This window comes from Neomonachus schauinslandi, chromosome 4 (genome assembly GCF_002201575.2).
Source record: "Neomonachus schauinslandi chromosome 4, ASM220157v2, whole genome shotgun sequence".
Lineage (NCBI taxonomy): Eukaryota > Metazoa > Chordata > Mammalia > Carnivora > Phocidae > Neomonachus > Neomonachus schauinslandi.
In genome coordinates, this window is record NC_058406.1 from 26,228,341 (window position 1) to 26,248,800 (window position 20,460).

At 48.2% G+C, this 20,460-nt stretch overlaps 1 protein-coding gene across 1 annotated transcript in view; it reads right to left on the bottom strand.

The window, feature by feature from the left end:
• Positions 1-19,221, bottom strand: part of DLGAP3 (DLG associated protein 3) — a 39,480-nt gene extending 20,259 nt beyond the window's left edge. Inside the window, exons 1-5 of the mRNA XM_021683681.1 lie at positions 18,118-19,221; positions 13,529-13,734; positions 13,173-13,245; positions 875-1,088; positions 296-609 (exon numbers count right to left, since the gene is read on the bottom strand). Coding sequence (XP_021539356.1) covers positions 296-609; positions 875-1,088; positions 13,173-13,245; positions 13,529-13,734; positions 18,118-19,221 — 1,911 coding nt within the window. The remainder of the gene's footprint in view (positions 1-295; positions 610-874; positions 1,089-13,172; positions 13,246-13,528; positions 13,735-18,117) is intronic.
• Positions 19,222-20,460: the final 1,239 nt, after the last annotated feature.

A 20,460-nucleotide genomic window follows, 5' to 3' on the forward strand; every position in this document is an offset into this window, starting at 1 on the left:
AAAAAAAAAAAAAAAAAAAAAAAAAAAAAAAAAAAAAAAAAGGCACAGTCAGCCCGAACAAGAAAAGAGGCCCAGGAGGTCAGAGGCATCCCACTGGCCACCACTCTCCACTCGCCAGTAGAGGTGATGTTTCCAGGACAAGCGACAAGGGAGTGGGGCTGGCACTAGTGTAACAGCCCTGTCGATGACCAGGCACAGGGGCTTACGTGCAGCTCAGAGCAACCTCACCGACCCCCTCAGCCCGTCCCCAACCCGCCAGGGCCTGAGCTTACTTCGGCACCTCCTCCTTCCATACCTGCACCCCTATGGACGGCCGCCACTTCCTCTGCCGCGCCAAGCTCCGCAGCTCCTCCCTGCCGGGAATGGTCTTGATGATGAGTGTAGGGGGCTTGGGGCTGGCCCGGGGTGGCACCGGCGCCAACTCCAGGGTGCGCGCGCCCATGGCGGGGCCGTCCAGCCCGTCCGCAGAGCTGCAGCGCCGGGCGGGGCCCTCGGCCGCCGTGAAGCTCTCGTGGGCGGAGTCGGTGCTGCTCTGGGCGGTGATGGAGATGCGGGGCGGGGCCTGGCTCCCCGGCGGGATGGGGGACGGGGCCTTTCTGAAGTTGAAGGCTGTGGCCAGGAACGCAGAAACGCAGCCGGTGAGAAACGCGTCGCAGCGGGTGTCCGTGGCCCACCACCCCACGCCCACACGGCGCCGGAGGACCCAGCAGGCACGCGTACTCCACGTGCCAAGGCTTGTTCTCCCCATCATCCGGCCCAGAGAGGCAAGCCAGCTGCCCAAGGTCACACAGCACAGCCTTAGCGAGGGCCAGCGCCAGAACCCTGGGCGCTCTTCAACCTAGGGCCCGGCCAGGGGCAGAGAGGGCACACTCACAGGAGCCGGGCCTCCCTGAGACAGAGGCAGGGGCAGCAAGGAGGGGCAGGCAGTCGTCGTCTTGAGAGCAGCCGGCCTGGATGGCCCGGAGGTAGCTGTGGCTCCGCATGCGGAAACAGCCGGGCAGGTCCAGGGCATCCACCGCCTGGGACTCGAGCTCCCCGAACACGGACCCGCACACGGCCTCCAGCTGCTGGTTCAGCTCCTCACTGAGCTGGGGGCAGGGGTCGGGAGAACAGTTACTGGGGTGCTGGGCTGGAAGCGGGTATCTCTGAGGCGCTTTGCCTTAGGAATATATCTACATGTGCAGAGACAGTCTCTGTGTGACGCCTCTGCCTTTGAAACCCTCACTCTGTGCAAAGAAAGATGGAGGCACCTCCGCCCTGTGCTGCCGTCCAGGCCTGCCTTGGGGCCCGTCTTGGGGTCTAGTCTTTCCTCTAAATACTCCTCCCTCTACCCCATCAATGCCTCTCCCAGACTCCTAGGACCACCCCCATCTTCCTCTCCACCTAGTCCAACCCCTCACATTTCTCTCACCTAACACTGAGGGAGAGGACCAGGGACATCCACCCTCCGGACCAGTCTGCAGGTGGGGAACTGCAGGGAAGGCCACTTTTTATTTTATTATTTATGATCCATTACACTACAAAATTGATTGACAGCAACCTATAGGGACGCATACCATGGGGCTGGGCAGAAATTAATGGGTAAGTAAGTGATGGAGCAAAAATTATTAACCTTCAAGTGTTCTAAGCCTTCTCCCACCTTCTGCCCACTAACTAGGGTCCTGATTTGGCCTGCTGGCTCCTTCCCTGCCCACATCCTCTAAGGCAAGTCCAGCCATTGCTGACTGAGGTTCTTGTTTTTGTCTTGATATTTTGTGGTACAGAATCCATGATGTAAAAAAATTAAAGCAACTAAGAAAAATGCAAAACAAACCTCTGTTCATGGAACCGTGTCCCACAGCACTGCACTAAGACTAAATATACTACGGAGATTGCAGCTTCTATTCATATTATATGAGAAAAGTAGCACAAAGGAAAAATAAAGGCGGTGGTCCCAGGGATAAGCTCTACCCCCAGAGCACAGGATGGGTGCACATTTGACCCTGAGCTTCCAAAGCATCAAGGAATATAGCCTGCAGGTTGCCTGCATAGTCTATGGAGAGAGACCCACCTAGACTCAAGAGTTGGCTCAGCTACCTCCTAGTACTGTGGCCTGGGAAAGCTACTTAAAGCTTTGGGGCCTCAGTTGAATCACCTGCCCAGTGGGAATGATAATGGTACCATCTTCATGGGGCGGCTATTTAGGGGACTCAAAGAAAAACACGGGAGGCGTTTGGTGCAGGTACTGGTACACACTAAGCCCTCAGTAAGTGGCACGTGAAGGTCTCAAGACCAACCTGGAAATAGGCCACCACTCATGAGAACCGCAACTATTCCTATTACTGAGCCCGAGAGAAATCCCCCCGAGTGATTACGTAGAGGTCATTGGATGAAGTCTCGGACAAGGTCCTCAGTAGCATCCACATGGTAAATGTGATAGCAGATATCCCATGGCTGCATCTTGTGACATCTCCCAGGAAGGATTCATAGCATCATATTTATGTGCAATCAACAAATAAAGTAGTGGCTTGATCCACATGTAAAATGCTGCTCAACGTTTCCATAACTCCATCTCCAAAGCATAACATGATATCACTAAATTCTACCTCAAATTGAGCAGAAATTTCCATCCAGTTCTACTGAGGGGCAAACTAAGGCTCAGAGGGGGCAGATGAGTTGACCAATGATGCCCAGCTTGTAAGTGATTTACCGAAGTCAAATGCCAGGTTTCCTGGCTCTTTTGCCAGGCTGAATCGGAATCTCCTGGGGACCTTTTAAACCTACATTAACTCAAGCTCTACCCCAAGGATCTGAACCCAGGGCTCTCTAACTAGATGCCTCTCTTTGCTTTGGCTGCCTTGAAGCTCAGGGACAAACTTTGCTGGAAATTCAGATTCAGTGGTTCCAGTGTGGGTCCCGTAATCAAAAAGGAGTGTCTGGACTTCCTTCCACAGCCCATTCTAAAGGAACTTCATTACAAATGTACAGAAATCACAGGTCATGGAAAAATCAATTCGAGATCCCGTAGAAGTGAAGTTGTACCAGGTTTGGCACAAGCCACAATCCTGTGGCAGCCGTGGCTTTCATCATGACCCTCTGCAAGTCCACCTCTCAGTTTCCTATCTCTGGACCCCCAAGGTATGAAGGACCAGCAGTGCCTGGGTATTTCCTGAAGCTCAGAAGCTGATTTAACTCCTGTTATTTCTAGGCCAGGCTCAAGATACTCCCCAACTAGAACAATCCAGCTCAGAGGATCCTTCCTGGGGCACAGGACAGGTGATCCTGTAGAACCCCAGTAGAGAGCATTCTGGTCTCAATTCTGGATCCTATAGATGGAAGGAATCTCATTCTGCAGCTTATCTCTGTATCTCCAAGCCTCTCCTGTGTATAAACTATTAGGCATACTATCTGGCATATAGCAGATGCTCAATAAACATAATAGACTATTATTAGTAGTAAGAGGTTCTTAAATCACACTGACAACACCTTTCAGAGGCCTCTCCTTCCCAGGGTCTCTGAAGCTCTTGAAATCCCAACCATATGCTATTCCTATGATCAACTCCATCCAAGGCAGACAGAGGGAGGGTGAGAAACTCCCTGGGGCCACATGCTTTCCATCTCTACTGGTGAAGACGAGCTTCTGAAGTTCCCACAAGGGACCAGGACCCAAGGGAAACACAGACGTGTATAGACTCCCAGAGGAATATTGTGCCTATGTTGATCTTTACTGTATTATGATTATAAAACTGTAACATTGTGCTGTGAATTCTCCTATTATCCCTGCCCTGCCTTCCAACCTGCTGCCCCCAGACCCACTTTCAGTAGAGTTAAAGTCAAAGGATCCTCTTAGAAAATGGGAACCTTAGCCTCTGTCCAAACCAGACTCAGGATCAGTAAATATTTCCAAGGATGTGGGATATTTAGAAGAAAATACTTTGCTTGGGTCTAACTGAAAATTGTCTGTGCTGGAGTCAGTGGGTTCATCTGGGGGCTGGACAACATCCTGTATACTTTACCTATGTCATTTAGTTTAGCTAACCTTGGAAAACACTCCCAATTCAAAACACTCTAAAACACTGGATAAAATATAAGAAATGTTTTATATGCATAGCTGAGCTCACAAGAAAGCGAGATGTGTCCCCAGAGGACAAAAGCAAAGAGGAGACTGGAAAATCAGAATATTAACTGTGTGAGTCAGTGCTGCAAACAGCCCAGTGGTGGTGGGAGGTGGGGGCACAATTTGCTGGTCTGACGGACCAAAGGGCTTAGGTATTAACACCCACTTGGGTGTAGGAGTAGGCGTTGGGTCCACATGAAACACAGCGTTAGAAATGAGAACCTTCATAAACCTAGGAAATGGAAAACCTTTCATGAATGGTAGACTAAAAAAAAAAAAATCAATTATCAGCACAGGCTGATCACAAGAAGCCAGTTTGTAGTCTAGGCATTGGAGGGGAAAAGTAGGCTAATCTCCTCAGATTAGACCCACAAGGTGGTCTTCACATAGACACAGGATTCTGTGGGCCTGTGGGCCTGCATGGCTCAGACACCTCCCTGCAAATTAAAAATTAACAAAAAATGGTCCCAAACCAAGAATAGTCTATCAGAAGCAAATGCAAAATATTTTCTGAGGGACCCACTCTTAACCCAGGCTGTTCATGATTCTCACAGATAAAGTTCTCACTGAAAAGTTCCACTGAGTTCATACCAGACCACGTGGTATGCTAGCTCTGACACAGCCCCTAATGATCTCCACGCCTCCTGGCATTAACACCCTTGTGTGGGCCCCTCCTCTTGAGGATGGAATAGACTTATTATAATGAGCAGAACATGGAATGTCACTTCCGAGATTAAATTACAAAAAGACTGTGGCTTCCATCTCGAACACGCTCTTTCTCTCAGAGCCTCTGCTCTGTCTGGGAGAAGCAAGCTATTATGTTATGAGTAGTCCGATGATGAGTCCCACATGTCAAAAAACTGATGACTCTGGCCAATAGCCAGGGAGGATCTGAGGCCTGCCAAGAGCCATGGGAGTGAGTGAGGAAGCAGCTATTCCTCCAGTCAAGCCCTAAAATGACAACAGCCCTGGCCAATACCTTGACTGAAGCCACGTGAGTCACCTGATCCAGAAGGCACCACCCACCTAAGCTGCACTCAGATTCCTGACCCACAGAAACTCGTTGTTTTAAGACACTAGGTTGCATAGCAATAGATAACTAATGCAAACTGTGGTATAAACAAAAGCTAAGCTTTTATTAAGTTAAGCCATTGAGAATGCAAGCTTTATCTGTTACAGCAGCTAGTGTTACCTTAGCTAAAACAGATTAGCTTTTAAACTATGTTTAAAACTCCTGGGGCGCCTGGGTGGCTCCGTTGGTTAAACATCTGCCTTCGGCTCAGATCCTGATCCCGGGGTCCTGGGATCAGAGTTCCGCATCGGGGGTCCCTGCTCCACGGAGAGCTTGCTTCTCCCTCTGCCTCTGCTCTCTCTCTCTCTCTGTGTCTCTCACAAATAAATAAATAAAATCTTTTAAAAAAATAAACTGTTTAAATTTCTAAAACTTAAAAGATAAAACTGAAAACATCAGGAGAGAATATAAGCTTTGAAAAGAAGACTAGAAAGATTTAAAAGGAACCAAACCAGATGTCTAGAACTGAAAAAAAAGTCAAATTAAAAACACAATTAATGAGTTAAATAGTAGATGACGCACAACTGAAGAGAAAATTGGTAAATCAGATGATATATCTGAGGAACTCACCCAGAAGGCAGCATAGAGAGGCAAAGAAATGGAAAATATGAACCAGAGGTTAAGATGCATGGAGGAAAGAATAAGGTCCCACATACAACTAATAGGAGCTCCAGGTGAGAGACTAGATAGGATATAGAAGCGGCAATATTTGAAGAATTAATTAGACTAATGGAGAATTTTCCAGACTCCTTGCTTCACGCATGACAGAGTGACAGGCAAGACAGCTATAAAGCTAGACAAAACTGTCAAAGACAACCACTTCATCACTCTGAAAATCAATCCAAGGTATACAACAAAGAAGCGTATACATGAAAATTCCTGAACAGCATGAGTCCAGGGCGTCCTTGCCTGGGGCTGCTCCCATTACTCAAGTTCCCAGCTCTCTCACTTGCAATAGTTCAACCAGGGTGAGGCAGGCTGTGAAAACCAGCTGCTTCGTTGCCACTGCCAAAAGGGGCTCACTTAATTTGGAACATTGTCGTATAGTGTCAAGAACGGGCCGGGGCGGGGGGTGGGGGGGAAGCTGGGGAGAGAACAGTAATAGAGGAATAGCCAGCAGCACAGCTAAGCTGAGATTTCAGCACTGTTTGGAACAAGCAATGGACTGGCAGACTAGGCAGGGATTTAACAGAGGAGTTCCGGGGCATGGGATGGCCAGAGAAGGTTTGATGACCTCGCCACATATGCTGGGTTAAGTAGAGGTGAGTGCATGCACAACAGAGACAAAGAGGCCTCAAGCTGCCCACGCCTTTCTGGCCAATGGAGCCTGTGCACATGTGTAGTGGTGACATAAGAGAGCCTGGCAAGGGGCGCCTGGGTGGCTCAGTTGGTTAAGCGACTGCCTTCGGCTCAGGTCATGATCCTGGAGTCCTGGGATCGAGTCCCGCATTGGGCTCCCTGCTCGGCAGGGAGTCTGCTTCTCCCTCTGACCCTCCTCCCTCTCATGCTCTCTGTCTCTCATTCTCTCTCTCTCAAATAAATAAATAAAATCTTTAAAAAAAAAAAAAAAAAAGAGAGAGCCTGGCAAAAAAGGAAAATCCAGGGTAGGCTGAAAAACAGCCTGAAGTTTGTACTCCCTAGTCCACACACAGAACAATAAGCAGAGAGCAGCCTTTCTGGCTCAAAGTTTTGGGGCACAATCTCTGGCTGAACACTAAACTGTGCAGACACAGGACAAACCCCCTAGGAAACCAGGCTTAAAAATAAAAACAAGAAAGAAAAAAAAAAATTAGTGAAGATATCAGAGGCCACATTTAGCAGGGAAGACAGATTTCACAGAATTAATCCAGGGATCAACAAACACATAAACAAAGCAATAATAATCTTCTAGAGGTAAAGTAAGAACCCACAACTATATGGTCAACTAATCTTCAACAAAGCAGGAAATAATATCCAATGGAAAAAAGTCTCTTCAACAAATAGTGTTGGGAAAACTGGACAGCAACATGCAGAAGAACGAAACTGGACCACTTTTTTACACCATACACAAAAATAAATTCAAAATAGATGAAAGACCTAAACGTGAGACAGGAAACCATCAAAATCCTAGAGGAGAACACAGGCAGCAACCTCTTTGACCTCGGCTGCAGCAACTTCTTTTTTTTTTTTTAAGATTTATTTATTTATTTATTTGACAGAGAGAGAGAGCACATAAGCAGGGGGAGCAGCAGGAGAGAGAGAGGGAGAACAAGGCTCCCGGCCGAGCTGGACATGGGGCTCGATCCCAGGACCCCAGGATCATGACCTGAGCCGAAGGCAGACGCTTAACTGACTGAGCCACCCAGGCACCCGGCCATAGCAACTTCTTACTAGACATGTTGCCAGAGGCAAGGGAAACAAAACCAAAAATGAACTATTGGGACTTCATCAAGATAAAAAGCTTCTGTACAGCAAATCAACAAAACTAAAAGGCAGCCTACAGAATGGGAGAGGATTATTTGTAAATGACATATATGATAAAGGATTAGTATCCAAAATCTATAAAGAACTTATCAAACTCAACACCCAAAAAACAAATAATCCAGTTAAGAAATGGGCAGAAGACATGAATAGACACTCTTCCAAAAAAGACATCCAGATGGCTAACAGACACATGAAAAGATACTCAACATCACTCATCATCAGGGAAATACAAATCAAAACCATGGTGAGATACTATCTCACACCTGTCAGAATGGCTATAATTAACATCACCAGAAACAAAGGTGTTGGCAAGGATATGGAGAAAGGGGGACTCTCTTACACTGTTGATGGGAATGGGAACTGCAGCCACTCTGGAGAATAGTATGGAGGTTCCTCAAAAGGTTAAAAATAGAACTACCCTACAATCCAGCAATTGCACTACTAGGGATTTACCCAAAGGATAAAAAAAAATACAGATTCAAAGGGGTACATGTACCCTGATGTTTATAGCAGTATTAACAACAATAGCCAAACTCTGGAGAGAGCCCAAATGTCCACTGACTGACAAAAATGGATAAAGAAGATGTGGTATATATATACAGTGGAATATTACTCAGCCATCAAAAAGAATGAAATCTTGCCATTTGCAACAATGTGGATGGAGCTAGAGTGTATTATGCTAAGTGAAATAACTTCAGTCAGAGAAAGACAAATACCGTATGATTTCACTCATATGTGGAATTTAAGAAATAAAACAGATGAATCATATTGGGGGGGAAGGGGAAAGAGTGAGAGAGAGAGAGAAACAAACCATAAGAGAGACTCTTAACAGTAGAGAACAAACTGAGGGTTAATGGAGGGAGGTGGGTGGAGGATGGGCTAGGTGGGGGATTGGTATTAAGGAGGGTACTTGTGATGAATACAAGGTGTGGTATCTATGTGATGAATCACTGAATTCTACTCCTGAAACCAATATTGCACTGTATGTTAACTAACTAGAATGTAAATTTTAAAAGTTTTTAAAAAGGTAAAGTAAGAATCCAGAGTCACTACAATATATTACTTAAAATGTTCAGTATACAACAAAAAAACTATGAGACATGCAAATAAACAAGAAAATGTGACTGTCCCCAAATGTTTGATTTATCAGACAAAAACTGCAAAGCAGCTATTACAAATATGTTAAAAGAACTAAGAGAAATGTTTAAAGGTTTAAAAGAAAGCACAGCAATGACTTCATGAATAAAAAAAAATCACAACAAAAAGAATCTTTTTTAAGAGTCAAATGGAAATTCTGGAGCTGAAAAGTACAATAACTGAAGTGAAAAATTCACTAGAAGGACTCAGCATTAGAAATGATCAGTAAACTTGATTAGTATAAATTATCCAATCTGAAGAATGGAGAGAAAAAAAGAAAAATAAACAGAACCTCAGAGACCTATGGGACAATAACAAGCAAAGCAGTATACATGTAATGGGACTCCCAAAGGAAGAAGAGAGAAAGGGGAAGAAAACAATACTTGAAGAAACAACAGCTCAAAATTTTCCAAACGTGATGAAAACCATTAATCTACAGATTAAAGAAGCTCTAGTAATTCAAAGTAGGTTAAATACAAAGAGATCCATAGCCAGATACATTACAGTCAAAAGGTTGAAAGCCATAGACAAAGAGAAAATCTTAATAGCAGCAAGGGAAGAACAATTCACCACACACAAGAAAACAATAATATGATTAACAACTGGCTTTTCATCAGAACAATAAGCATCAAAGGTAGTGGAATGGTATATTCAAAATGCTGAAAGAAAAAACTGTCAACCAGGAATTTTATATTCAGCAAAACTATTCTTCAAAAATGAAGTAAAATTAAAGACGTTTCCAAATACCTATAGACTGAAGAATTCGTTACAGACCTATCTTACAAGAAACATTAATGGAAGTTCTTCAGGCTAAAAGGAAGTGACACTTAATGATAACTCAAATCCACAGGAAGAGATGAAGGGAACCATAAATGACAAATATAAAAGAATCTATACTTTTCTCATTTTTTCTCTCAACTTCTTTAAAAGGCACAAAATTTTACAAAACTATTATTATAACATCATCATTACTTTATAATAATTGTTAGATTTAGAACATATACACAGGAAAGGTACATGACAATAATAGCACAAATAGGGGAGAGAAAAAAAGAGATACACTGGAGCAATGCTTCTATATTTTGCCAGAATTAATTAGATTTTAATCAGTTATGATATACATTATAATTCCTAGAGAAACTCTAGTAACTCAAATAATATAGTAAAAAGGAATTAATAACAAAGAAATTAAAATGGTACACTAAAACATTTATTTGATACAAAAGACAGTAAAGAAAAAACAGAGGAAAAACAATGATATGATACAATTCAACCATATCAATAATCACATTAAATGTGAATGAACAAGAAAGCTCGTTTGAAAGGCAGAAATTGTTAGATTGGATTTTTTTAAAAAGCACAAGTAGGTTGAAAGTAAAAGGATGAAAAAAGATGTACCAGCAAACAGTAACCATGAGAGAATTTTCCAGATTTGATGAACAGCATTAATCTTCAGATTCAGGGAGCATACACACATAGTGAAACTGCAGAACACCAAAATCAAAGACAAGATTTCAAGAGCAATCAGAAGGAAATGAAAACTATCCACAAAGACAATTGGATTGATTGCAGACTTCCCAACGGCAACAACAGAACATAGATGACAAAAGAGTATCTTCCAAATGCCAAGAGAAAATAAATGTTGACCTAAGATTCTAAAATAAGCTGATTTATGTTAAATAATGAGGGTAGACTCCATTTTTTGTTAAAGGCAAAGTTTGCTACTAACAGACACTGACTGAAAAATTACTAAAGAATATTTGAAAGGAAGGAATGAAATGTAAGAAGGTATGGGGGGAGGTACAAATGTGAGTCTATATAATCAAGTCTTTTTTTTTTAAAAAAAAGATTTTGTTTATTTGACAGAGAGAGACACAGCGAGAGAGGGAACACAAGCAGGGGGAGTGGGAGAGGGAGAAGCAGGCTTCCTGCCAAGCAGGGAGCCCGATGCGGGGCTCGATCCCAGAACCCTGGGACCATGACCTGAGCCGAAGGCAGACACTTAACGACTGAGCCACCCAGGCGCCCCAATATAATCAAGTCTTAATAGCATAAAATGTAGCAACAATAATAAAGACTAATTTGGAGAGGTAAAAAGGAGATGGAACTAAAATACCGGGCAACATGTACAGGTAAGAAGGGAAGAGGTGGTCAAAACAAAAGTGTCCTAAGGATAGAAGAAATTGTCAAATGAGACTTTGCTAAGTCAGATATGCACATGAAAATTACAAAAGCAACCACAAGAATGAAAATAGAATATAGAACTGCCAAACCAGTGTGGGATTGGGTAGTAAGAAAAATGAAGAAAACTAATCCAAAAGAAGGTAGCAAAGGAGTAGAAAAGCATCACCCAAAAGGCAGGAGAAATAAGGGCACAAAATAAAACAACAAAATACATCCAGGCATATCAGTAATCACAATAAATATAAATGTACTAAACCCTCAAGCAATTGTCAGAATAGATGTTAAGATAAATTCCTTAAACTATTTACAAAAGACATACCTAAACAGAAGGAGACAAAAAGCTGGAGCACACCTGTGGGGTTAGCAAGGGGACCAATGTGGCTGGAGTGGGGGGGGAGGGAACAGCATTAGGAGAGGGACTCACAGGTAGCAAGAACCAGATCATGCAAGGCCTTATAAGTCATAGTAAAGTCCTCTGAATAAGGCAAGGGTTTTGAGTGAATGCAATTCTAGTTTGAAATGATCGTTCTGGGCAACGCTGAGAAAGAATGAATTGGAGCAAGGGCACGTGCAGGAGACCACTTAGGGGGCAAGAGAATAACCCAGACAAAAGCCATGGTGATGTAGACTGGAGTAATGACAGTGGAGGTGGTGAGAAGTGCTGGGATCCTGGATATGCTTGGAAGGTAGGACCAACAGGATTTGCTGAAGGACTGGATGGAGGGATGTGAGACAGAGAAAAAAGTCAAGACTGATTTCAGGCTTTTGGATCCGAGCTCCTAGAAGGATAAAGTTGCCATTATCTGAAATGGAGAAGACAGTGGATGGAGCAGGACATTTTGCGGGGGAAGGAGTGGGGGATAAGGATACTAGCAGCTCCACTGTGGATATCTTAAGTTTGAAATGTCTACTAAATTAATCCAAGTGAGATTTCAATACACAGTTAGACACACATGCCTGGCAATTATGGGAGGATTTGGGGCTGGAGATACACATTTGGAAGTCATCAGGCCCTCAATAATATTCAAAGCCATGAGCCTGAATGAGCTAAGGAGTGAGTGTCGAGAGAAGTCCAGGAACTAAGCTCTGGAAAAATCCAGTGTTCAGATCCTGGAGAGTTGGAGAGGCACCGGTGGCAAGACTAAGCATAAACAGCTAGAGAGAGAACCTAGGAGAACGTAAAAGGTATGGTATCTTCAAAGTCAACTGAGTACGGTATTTCAAGAAGGAGAGAGTCATCATCTGTGTGAGATGTTGCTGATGGGTCAAATAAAACGAGGACTGAGCATTAACTACTGGTTAGCAACATAGGCTAGTCTGATGTGAAAAGACAGCTGTGCCAATCAGATTCCCTGATTCAGGAAATGTAACAAAGACTGAAGCAGCAAACAATAGGAGCCAATCTGGACAGTCTTCTGCATTGCTTTTTTGCATTGCTTTTTTTCCCCCAGCAAACAGTAAAAATAGCTAACCTTTCCCGAGTGCTGGCTATGTGCCAAGAACACTATTATGATGCCTATTTTTAAATAGAGAAAGTGGGGCTCAAAAAAGTCAAATAACTTGCCCCAGGTCACTCAGCTGGTAACTAGCTGAGCTGGAATTCCAATCCATGTCATGCATGTAATCATGCATACCTCTGCTTAGTTAAGGGGAAGTGTACACTTAGAGATGGAACTCAACATTTATAAAGTACCGATTTGGGGCCAGGTACCTTGTGTTTGCACACATTTTCTCACTGAACTCTCACAAAAGCCCTGAGATAAATATCACTACTACTGTCATTTTAAAGGTGAGAAAACAGAGGATCTACTGGGTCTCACTAATGGTCCCATGGGGGGTTGGGGGGCAGTGAGGAAAGAACTCAAGCATGGGCATCTCTTGGACCACAGCTCTGCCTATCCCCGGTCTGTACCACCACACCTGCCCTTTGCACGGGGTTAGCTGAGACTAATCAGGCCAGGACATGGCTGGGGAACCTCAGAGACCTGATGTCGCCCCTACAAACTCATCACTTTGAGGACCCTTGGTGGTTTTGAAGGATGTGACTGAGACCCCCAGTCTGAGTCAGCTCCAGGAATCCCAAGGTGGGCTTCCCAGCTCCCCCAGAACCAGACCTGTGCTCTCTCCAGGGGCTGGACCTCTAATTTTAAGGCATAGACTGAGTATGGGACTGAACCCCATTTCCAACCCTTTCCTTCAGGCATGCTGGACTGTCCCTACCTGTCCGGTGGTGAGGGAACGGCTGTAGCCAGGGATGGAGCTCCGGGGATGGATCCGGGGTGGGACACAGCAGCTGGGAAAGGACAAAATTCCATATTCAGAATGGGGGTCTGCCAGAAAGGGGAATAACAGCACTGGGGCCCCTGAGCAGGTTCTATCCCTCAGAAACCCCCAGACAGGGATCCTCCCAGGAGAAACCTGGGTGAAGGGACTCTCCCAAAGAGGCACTCAGATTGGAGCGATCACCAAGGACCCCTCTTTATGTGGGGCAGGGTAAGACTCCCCAGTTGAACCCTAAGCAGGGAACCCCCCAGTATCAGCTTCCCACCCCAAGCCCTGGCCCTCCCTGTCCTTACTTGATCCGGGCCTGGTCCACGCTGGAGGAGCGGCGGGAGGTGAAGCGCCGGGCCACCGCTTTGGGAGATGTCTTGGGGCTGCCATCTGAGTCTCCGCTCTCCTCATCCCCCATGGCCTTGATGTAGCTGCCGCTCCGCATCCTGCGGCAGGGGATCTCCCCGTCCTTGCCCCCAGTGGGGTAACCCCCCCAGTCATCTTGCGGCACCTGCGGGGACAGGGGCTTCTGTCTCTCGGACGCGTCCCTACTACATCTAGAAGCCAGGACCCTCTGTCCCCACTGCCAACGGGAGGTGCTCTGTTAGCTGGAGCAGGCCTCGCTCAGGGACATGTGGAAGCAGAGCCAGAAGGTTTCAAGCTGTCCCCTCCCTTACGGGAGATCCCTCATCATCTTTCATGGACCTCTTACTACTTAACTGAGGTGATATGCCAGGAGTCAAGAGGATGAATATCAGAGGCCAAAGTGACCTGTGTTGACCCACCCCAGCAGTGAAGTATCACCTGCCCCCACCTTTCACCCCTCCTTCTCCTTCCTCCTCTTAACCTGCTTACATCTCAAATCCTCCAACTCTTCCCTCCTTCCCTCTCCGAGGAGCCACTGAGGGCTCTAAGCAGGCAAGTGCCATCAGATTTGTTTCAGAAAGAGCATTTTGACAGACCATAGGGGGGATGCACTGTGTAGGGCTGGGAGCAGGGCAGGGGATGGAGTGGCAGGAGGGAGACCAATTAGGAGGCTGATGCTGTTAGCCAGGCAAGAGATGATGAGCCTAAATTAAGACCATGACAATGAGGGGGACGAGGAGATGGAAATGAGGTGTTAAGGAGCATCAGTGAGTCTGATTAGACGTAGGGGGCGAGGGGGCGAGGGGGCGGGGAGGAGCCGCAGATGACTGGGAGGCTGCTGGCTGAGGACCTGGGGGATGGTGCTGTCGCTCATGGAGCCACAGAATCCCAGAGAAACAAGTTTGGGGGAGAGCTGATAGGTTAGGGTTAAGCATCTTTAGTTTGGCAGTGAAATGCCGAGCAGGTGGTTGGGTGTTCGGTTCTGGAGTTCAGTGGAGAAATCTGGGCTGGAGGCAGACATGTGGGAGTCATGGGCGGCAGCTGAATCCACAGGGGTGAATGAAACAGCCCAGGGGAAAGAAAGAGAGCTGGGGAGGGATCCAGTGACATTTCAAAAGGGGACTGCAAAGAAAGGAAGAAAAGCCTATGAAGTCACCTGAGGAGGAGTGGGCAGAGGGGTAGGAGGGAAGTCAGGAGAATGCCATGTCATGGAAACAGGAGACATTTCCAGAATAAAAAGAGTTGATAATGTCAAATGCCACAGTGCATTCAGAGGTTAGTAATTCGGGCTCAGGAGTTAGATCCATGTTCAAATTCTCGCCCCATCACTTGCTAGGCGAACTTGAGCAAAAACTGATTACTCTCTCAGTTTCCTCGTCTGTGAATTGGTAATGACAATTATGCCGATGTCCTAGCGTTGGTAGGAAGGATAAATAAGCCAACATAGTGTGCCCAGCACATAGTAAGTCCTCAATAAATGTTAGCTATTATTATTATAAGCACTGAAGTGGCCTTTTAAAGGGAGCTCTCAAGAGACCACTGGTGACCACTACCAGAACATTTTAGAGGACAGGGGACGTGGATGTCAGACTATAGTAAAGGGGAGAATTAAAGGAAGTGAAGATGTAGATTCTATGCTCTAAGAACTTGGGTATGAAGGGAAGACAGGAGATGGAAGGGGGTATGGAGTGAAGGAAGGATTTTTTAGGATGAGAAACCTGGGCACATTTCCAGGATAAGAGAAAGCACCCGTAAAGATAAAGATAGTCTTTAAATGTGGGGAGGGAGGGAGTGGGGGACAGTCAGTAGTCAGTTCAGGGATAGAGGGGATCCTGGGGAGATGGGCTCAAGCCCTACTGGAGGGATCAGCCTGGGATGAGTGGTCCTGGCTTTTTCTCTGAGCCAAGAAGGAAGGGGATGGGGGTGGCTAGGGATCTAGATGAGTCTGTAGGTGGGCTGATAGGAAGGTGAGGGAGCCTGTGATGGTTGGCCTACACTAGGAAGAATGAGGTATAAGTGGAGGAATGGGGAAGAGGGCTGGGGAAGGTAGGGAAGACTTCAAACACCTGTTGTAAGGAACAGGTTGAATGGGGTGAGGGTAGAGATTTTGAGAGGGGTCAAGAGTCAGGGAGAACACAGAGTTCAGGGAGGGACACAGACTCTGGGGGTGAGGCTAGGTGAGAGGACAGAAACCAGGATGAGAACAGTGACGCAGGGATGGAATGGGGTCCACAGATAGGGGCAGGGCTCAGCAAGGAGGCTGGAGCTCAATGAGAAGATGGGAACACAAGGAGGAGACGAGACTCCATAAAGCAACAAGGGCTCTGGTAGAAGGAGGGGTTCAGGAGAGGGTTGAAGGAGAGCTGGGATCCAGTGGGAGAAATAGGGTCTCAAAACAAAAGGGTTCAGGATCCAACAAAGACACCTAGTCTGATGGGGCCAGCTTGCCCTGCTTTTGGGCATGGCCCCTGCAGTCTGTTAGTTCTCCTACACACATTTATTGCGATTCCTTAGGCAATCCTAAGGTGCCTTGGACCCCCAAGCCCTGAGGGACCATTCCCTTCCCTGTACTCTCCAGAGAGGAGCTACAGGCGAGCAGAGAGAGGCAGGCCAGCAGATCGGACAGCCAGGGCACTCTCGGCCACACTGCAGGGCTCCCACTCCACAGCCACTGCGGCTCCTCACTCCTCTGCAGGACGCTGTGAGGTGCATGTTAAAAAGGAAGCCCCCAGAGAGGTCAGGGCAGCCCTGGAGAAGCAGCAGGGAGCAGCCGTGTGGCAGTGAGGCTCCAGGGACGGCCAGGGCTCAGACAGGGGAGAAGGAAGGTTGGTGTCCCCTCCTCGGCCCTTTCTGCCGGACCCTTCAATTCCCAGCTTAGAGAACCTCTCTACCCAGGGAGGGGGCAATCCAGAAGTCCTGAATCCTAGAAGTCTCCCACCTTCCCTACTGTCTGTTTCCACGTGGCCCTTCTTGCTTCCACGTGGCCCTGTTTTTTTCCCTTGAGCTCTCCCGTAAGTTCTCCACCCAGGAGAGCCCTAACGTGTGAAGAACTTACCGGCAAGGCCAAGGACGCCCAAAAGACACATGCAAGGTCAATTCTCTGTACCTCTGAACATGCTGTAGTCTCTTCCTGGAAGACCCTTAATCCACATCTGCGCTCGACCATCTCCAGCTCCGCTGGGATTCAGTTCAGGCGTCCTCCTCTCCGGCAAGCTGCTCCGAGCAGCCCCCAGCCGCCACCAACCCCGGTGGGTGAGGTGCCTCCTCTGTGCTCCCATGGCGCCCAGGGCGCTCTCCTATCACAGCTTCATCGCTCTATTCTACCTGCTTCCTTGTCTATCCCACCCCGACCTCTGAGCTCTTCACAAGCAATGTCTGTGGGGTCATCTTTGCATCCACAGTCCCCAAGAAATGCTCCCCGAGTGAATGACTGTGGATTAAATATGTAGCATGTGGGTTTGGGGGACAACTCTAAGTCTGCTGGACTTCCAGAACTTGTATTGACTTTTCCTCCCAAACCTATGGCAGGCCTCAAGAAAGCAAGGCAGGGGGGTGCCTGGCTGGCTCAGTCAGAAGAGTGTGCAACTCTTGATCTCGGGGTCATGAGTTTGAGCCCCATGTTGGGTGGAGAGATTACTTAAATAAATAAAACTTAAAAAAAAAAAGGCAAGCCAAGGGGTATAGGAGAGGAGCCGGAGGCAGAGAAGAGGAAGGTTGATGGTAAGAAGAGCCCTGAGCCCAGCTCAGTAAGGAGATGGAGAGGGGACAGTGTGGGATGGATAAGGACACCATAAGCAGAAGGGGTCAGAGCTCCTCGCCCCATCTGTAGAAACCGTACAAGTGGGGAGACAGGCTGGGGACAGCATGCCAGCTATCACCTGCGCCACCCACTCCCAAGAAGCCCCGCCCTGGCGTTGTATCTGGGGCTCAGACCAGTGTGTCCCCAGCCCAGGAAAACCTACAGGACAGGCTCCCAGGGTTTTTCCACGGCCTCATGGCGTCCTACTGCGGGCATCCCAGCATGACAAACCCCAGCAGAGGCACATTCTGGAAATAACTGACCTTCATATTCAAACAGTATCTGGACCACCCAGATCGGAGCAGAAAAGAGGTCTGGAGAAGGCCTAGGGGCAGGAGAACTGCTTTCCAACTGCTGACCTCCAATCTCAAGGGAAGCTACAGCCAGGGAGTGCCACGCTGTCCTGTCCACTGCCTACCCTCAACCTCATTCTGCCTCCGAGCTCATAAGACAGAGGCCGGCACAGCTTGTCCAAGCAGCAGGTTGAAGGGAAGTCTTCCTGGCAGTGACACGCAATGTCAGAATAGAAGGGCCCCTTCATTGTACAAATGGGGAAAGCGAGATCCAAAAGGGGCTCCAGGTGACACAGTGAGGCAGGGTGGAACCTCCCTGCCTCCAGGCCTCCACCACAGGGACAACTGACTTCCATCCAACCCTTTTGATAGCTCCCTGGGTGACAGCACCGATGAAGGTTGAGGACCCTGTGCCCCACCCCCACCAAAGCCTCACCTGCAGATAGTGATAAGTCCTGGCTTTGGCCTTGGCCTCCGGACCCAGGAGCCCCTTGCCTGGCCCGGCCCCTGGGTATCCATCCCGGCCCTGGCTGACCATCATTGTGTGCCAGGCGCTTCGCTTGACCGATTGTCCATCCAGCGACATGGACATGCCAGTGCAGGCAAGACAGCGGCCTTCCGACCCGCCAGAGCGCCCCTTGAAGCTCAAGTCCCGGTAGGACCCGTCTGGAGCCTCCAGGCAGAAGGGACCCCCAGGCTCCCCAGGGGGCCGGCCACCCGCCAGGAAGCCACTATCGCTGTCCAAGTTGTCATCGGAGCTCCACCAGCCAGCGGCCTTGGATTGGTGCCGCCCATCCCCCTTGCGGTCCTTGCTCTTGCTCCTTTTGCCGTGCCTGGACTGGTGGTGGTGGTGGTGGTGGTGGTGGTGGTGGTGGGAGGTGTGGGGGCCTCCAGAGCCCAGGCCAGGGTAGCTGTCTCCTCCAGAGCCACCTCTGCCCTCAGCCTTGGGCCCATTATAGTCCCGCTTCCCTGGGGCCTCCAAAGAGTGGGACTTGGCAAAGAGCTTCTGCACAGAGTGAACCAGGTGCCGGATGCGGCTGGGGCTCTCGCTGCGGGCCTCCGGGGCAGTGCCGGACGCTGGCCCTGGCCCGGGCCCGGCCCCTGCTGGACCTCGCTGGTATGGGAGCGTGTGGAAGCCATCTTGTTGAACGGGCAACTGCTTTTCAAACTGGTCCAGGAGTGTAGAAGGCAGGCGGGGGGCACCCTTGCCCTGAGGGTGGCCCACACAGTCTTCACAGGTGTCGAAGGGGCCCTGGCCGGGGTACATCCTGGGGAAGGTGCTGCTGCCCCCCCCAACCCCGGCCCCCCCTGGCCCTCCCTCGGGGCCTACTGATGGCCCCTCACTCAGGCTCAGGGGCCCTTCAGGAGAAAGGTGTCCCAGGCCAGCTCTCGGGGCACAGAAGCGGGGCTCGGTGGAGAAGGCCTCCCCGGAGCCCAGCAGGTACGGGGCCCTGGCAGCTGGGCCCACGTCCATATGCTGCTGGTCGGCAAAGCGGGCTGGGCGGGGATGGCTACCGCGGTCGCCATGGTAACCCCTCATGGCCTCAGCAAGGGTTCTTCATAGTGTTGGGGGCCAGGCCCCAGGAACCTCCTGGGAAAATAAGGAGAAAAAGGATTCAGCTTGAACAACAGGCCACTTCACCTAAAACTCTATTCTTAGGTATTCTGGTATCCCTTTAGGTAATGCATATCAATTTATTGTGAGTAATAGTACTATCTTTCCCCAAATGAGCTTAAAATGCCTTAAAACAGTCATACTAAACAAAGACACTCACAAAGGGGGCACCTGCGTGGCTCAGTCGGTTAAGTATCTGCCTTCGGCTCAGGTCGTGATCCCAGAGTCCTGGGATCGAGTCCCGCATCAGGCTCCCTGCTCGGTGCAGAGCCTGCTTCTCCCTCCCTCCCTGCCTGCTGCTCCCCCTGCTTGTGCTCTCTCTCTATCTCTCTGTCAAATAAATAAAATCTAAAAAAATTTAAAAAATAAATCTTAAAAAAAAAAAGATACTCACAAGGGCACAAAATAATGCCATCATTCGTCAAATGCTGCAAATTTGATACTTATTCATAAGATAAAATGCCCTCAGCCAAAAGGGTTTTTAAAAATCCTTAGGTTACCAAAAATAAAAGGATAGCCAAACAGACATAAAAATATATACATATTCAAAGAAACCAGTCATTAGGTGAACTAGCTTTTTAACAAGCTGGCTTTAGGCAAACTGATCCAGAGCCACACCTCTGCCCAATGCTGTGAAGAGCCAGGCCTCAGGGTCACAGCCTCCAGCCGCAGTAACCAAACAGAACACTGGACCCTCATCTACGTATCCACCCCCTCCCCTTCCTTCCACACCCTGTTCCTTCCATCTGGCTGCAGGCTTATTCTCCTCCCTCCCACAAGCCCCCACCCACCCACTCCAGGGCTGAGACAGGAAGGAATAACCTAAGATGACTGCCTCTTCCTCTTCTGGGTTCCAAGTGTTCCCCAGTAAAATTTCCCTTTTACCCCCATTGGCCACCCCCATTCCACTGCAGGGGAGTCACCAAGGGAGAAGAAACCATAAAGAGGAATGCTGGCTGTCCAAGGCAGCATCTAAACCCTACACTGCGGGGCACCTGGGTGGCTCAGTTGTTAAGCGTCTGCCTTTGGCTCAGGTCAGGATCCCAGGGTCCTGGGGTCAAGCCCCACATCGGGCTCCCCACTCATCGGGAAGCCTGCTTCTCCCTCTCCCTCTCCCACTACCCCTGCTTGTATTCCCTCTTTCGCTATCTCTCTCTGTCAAAT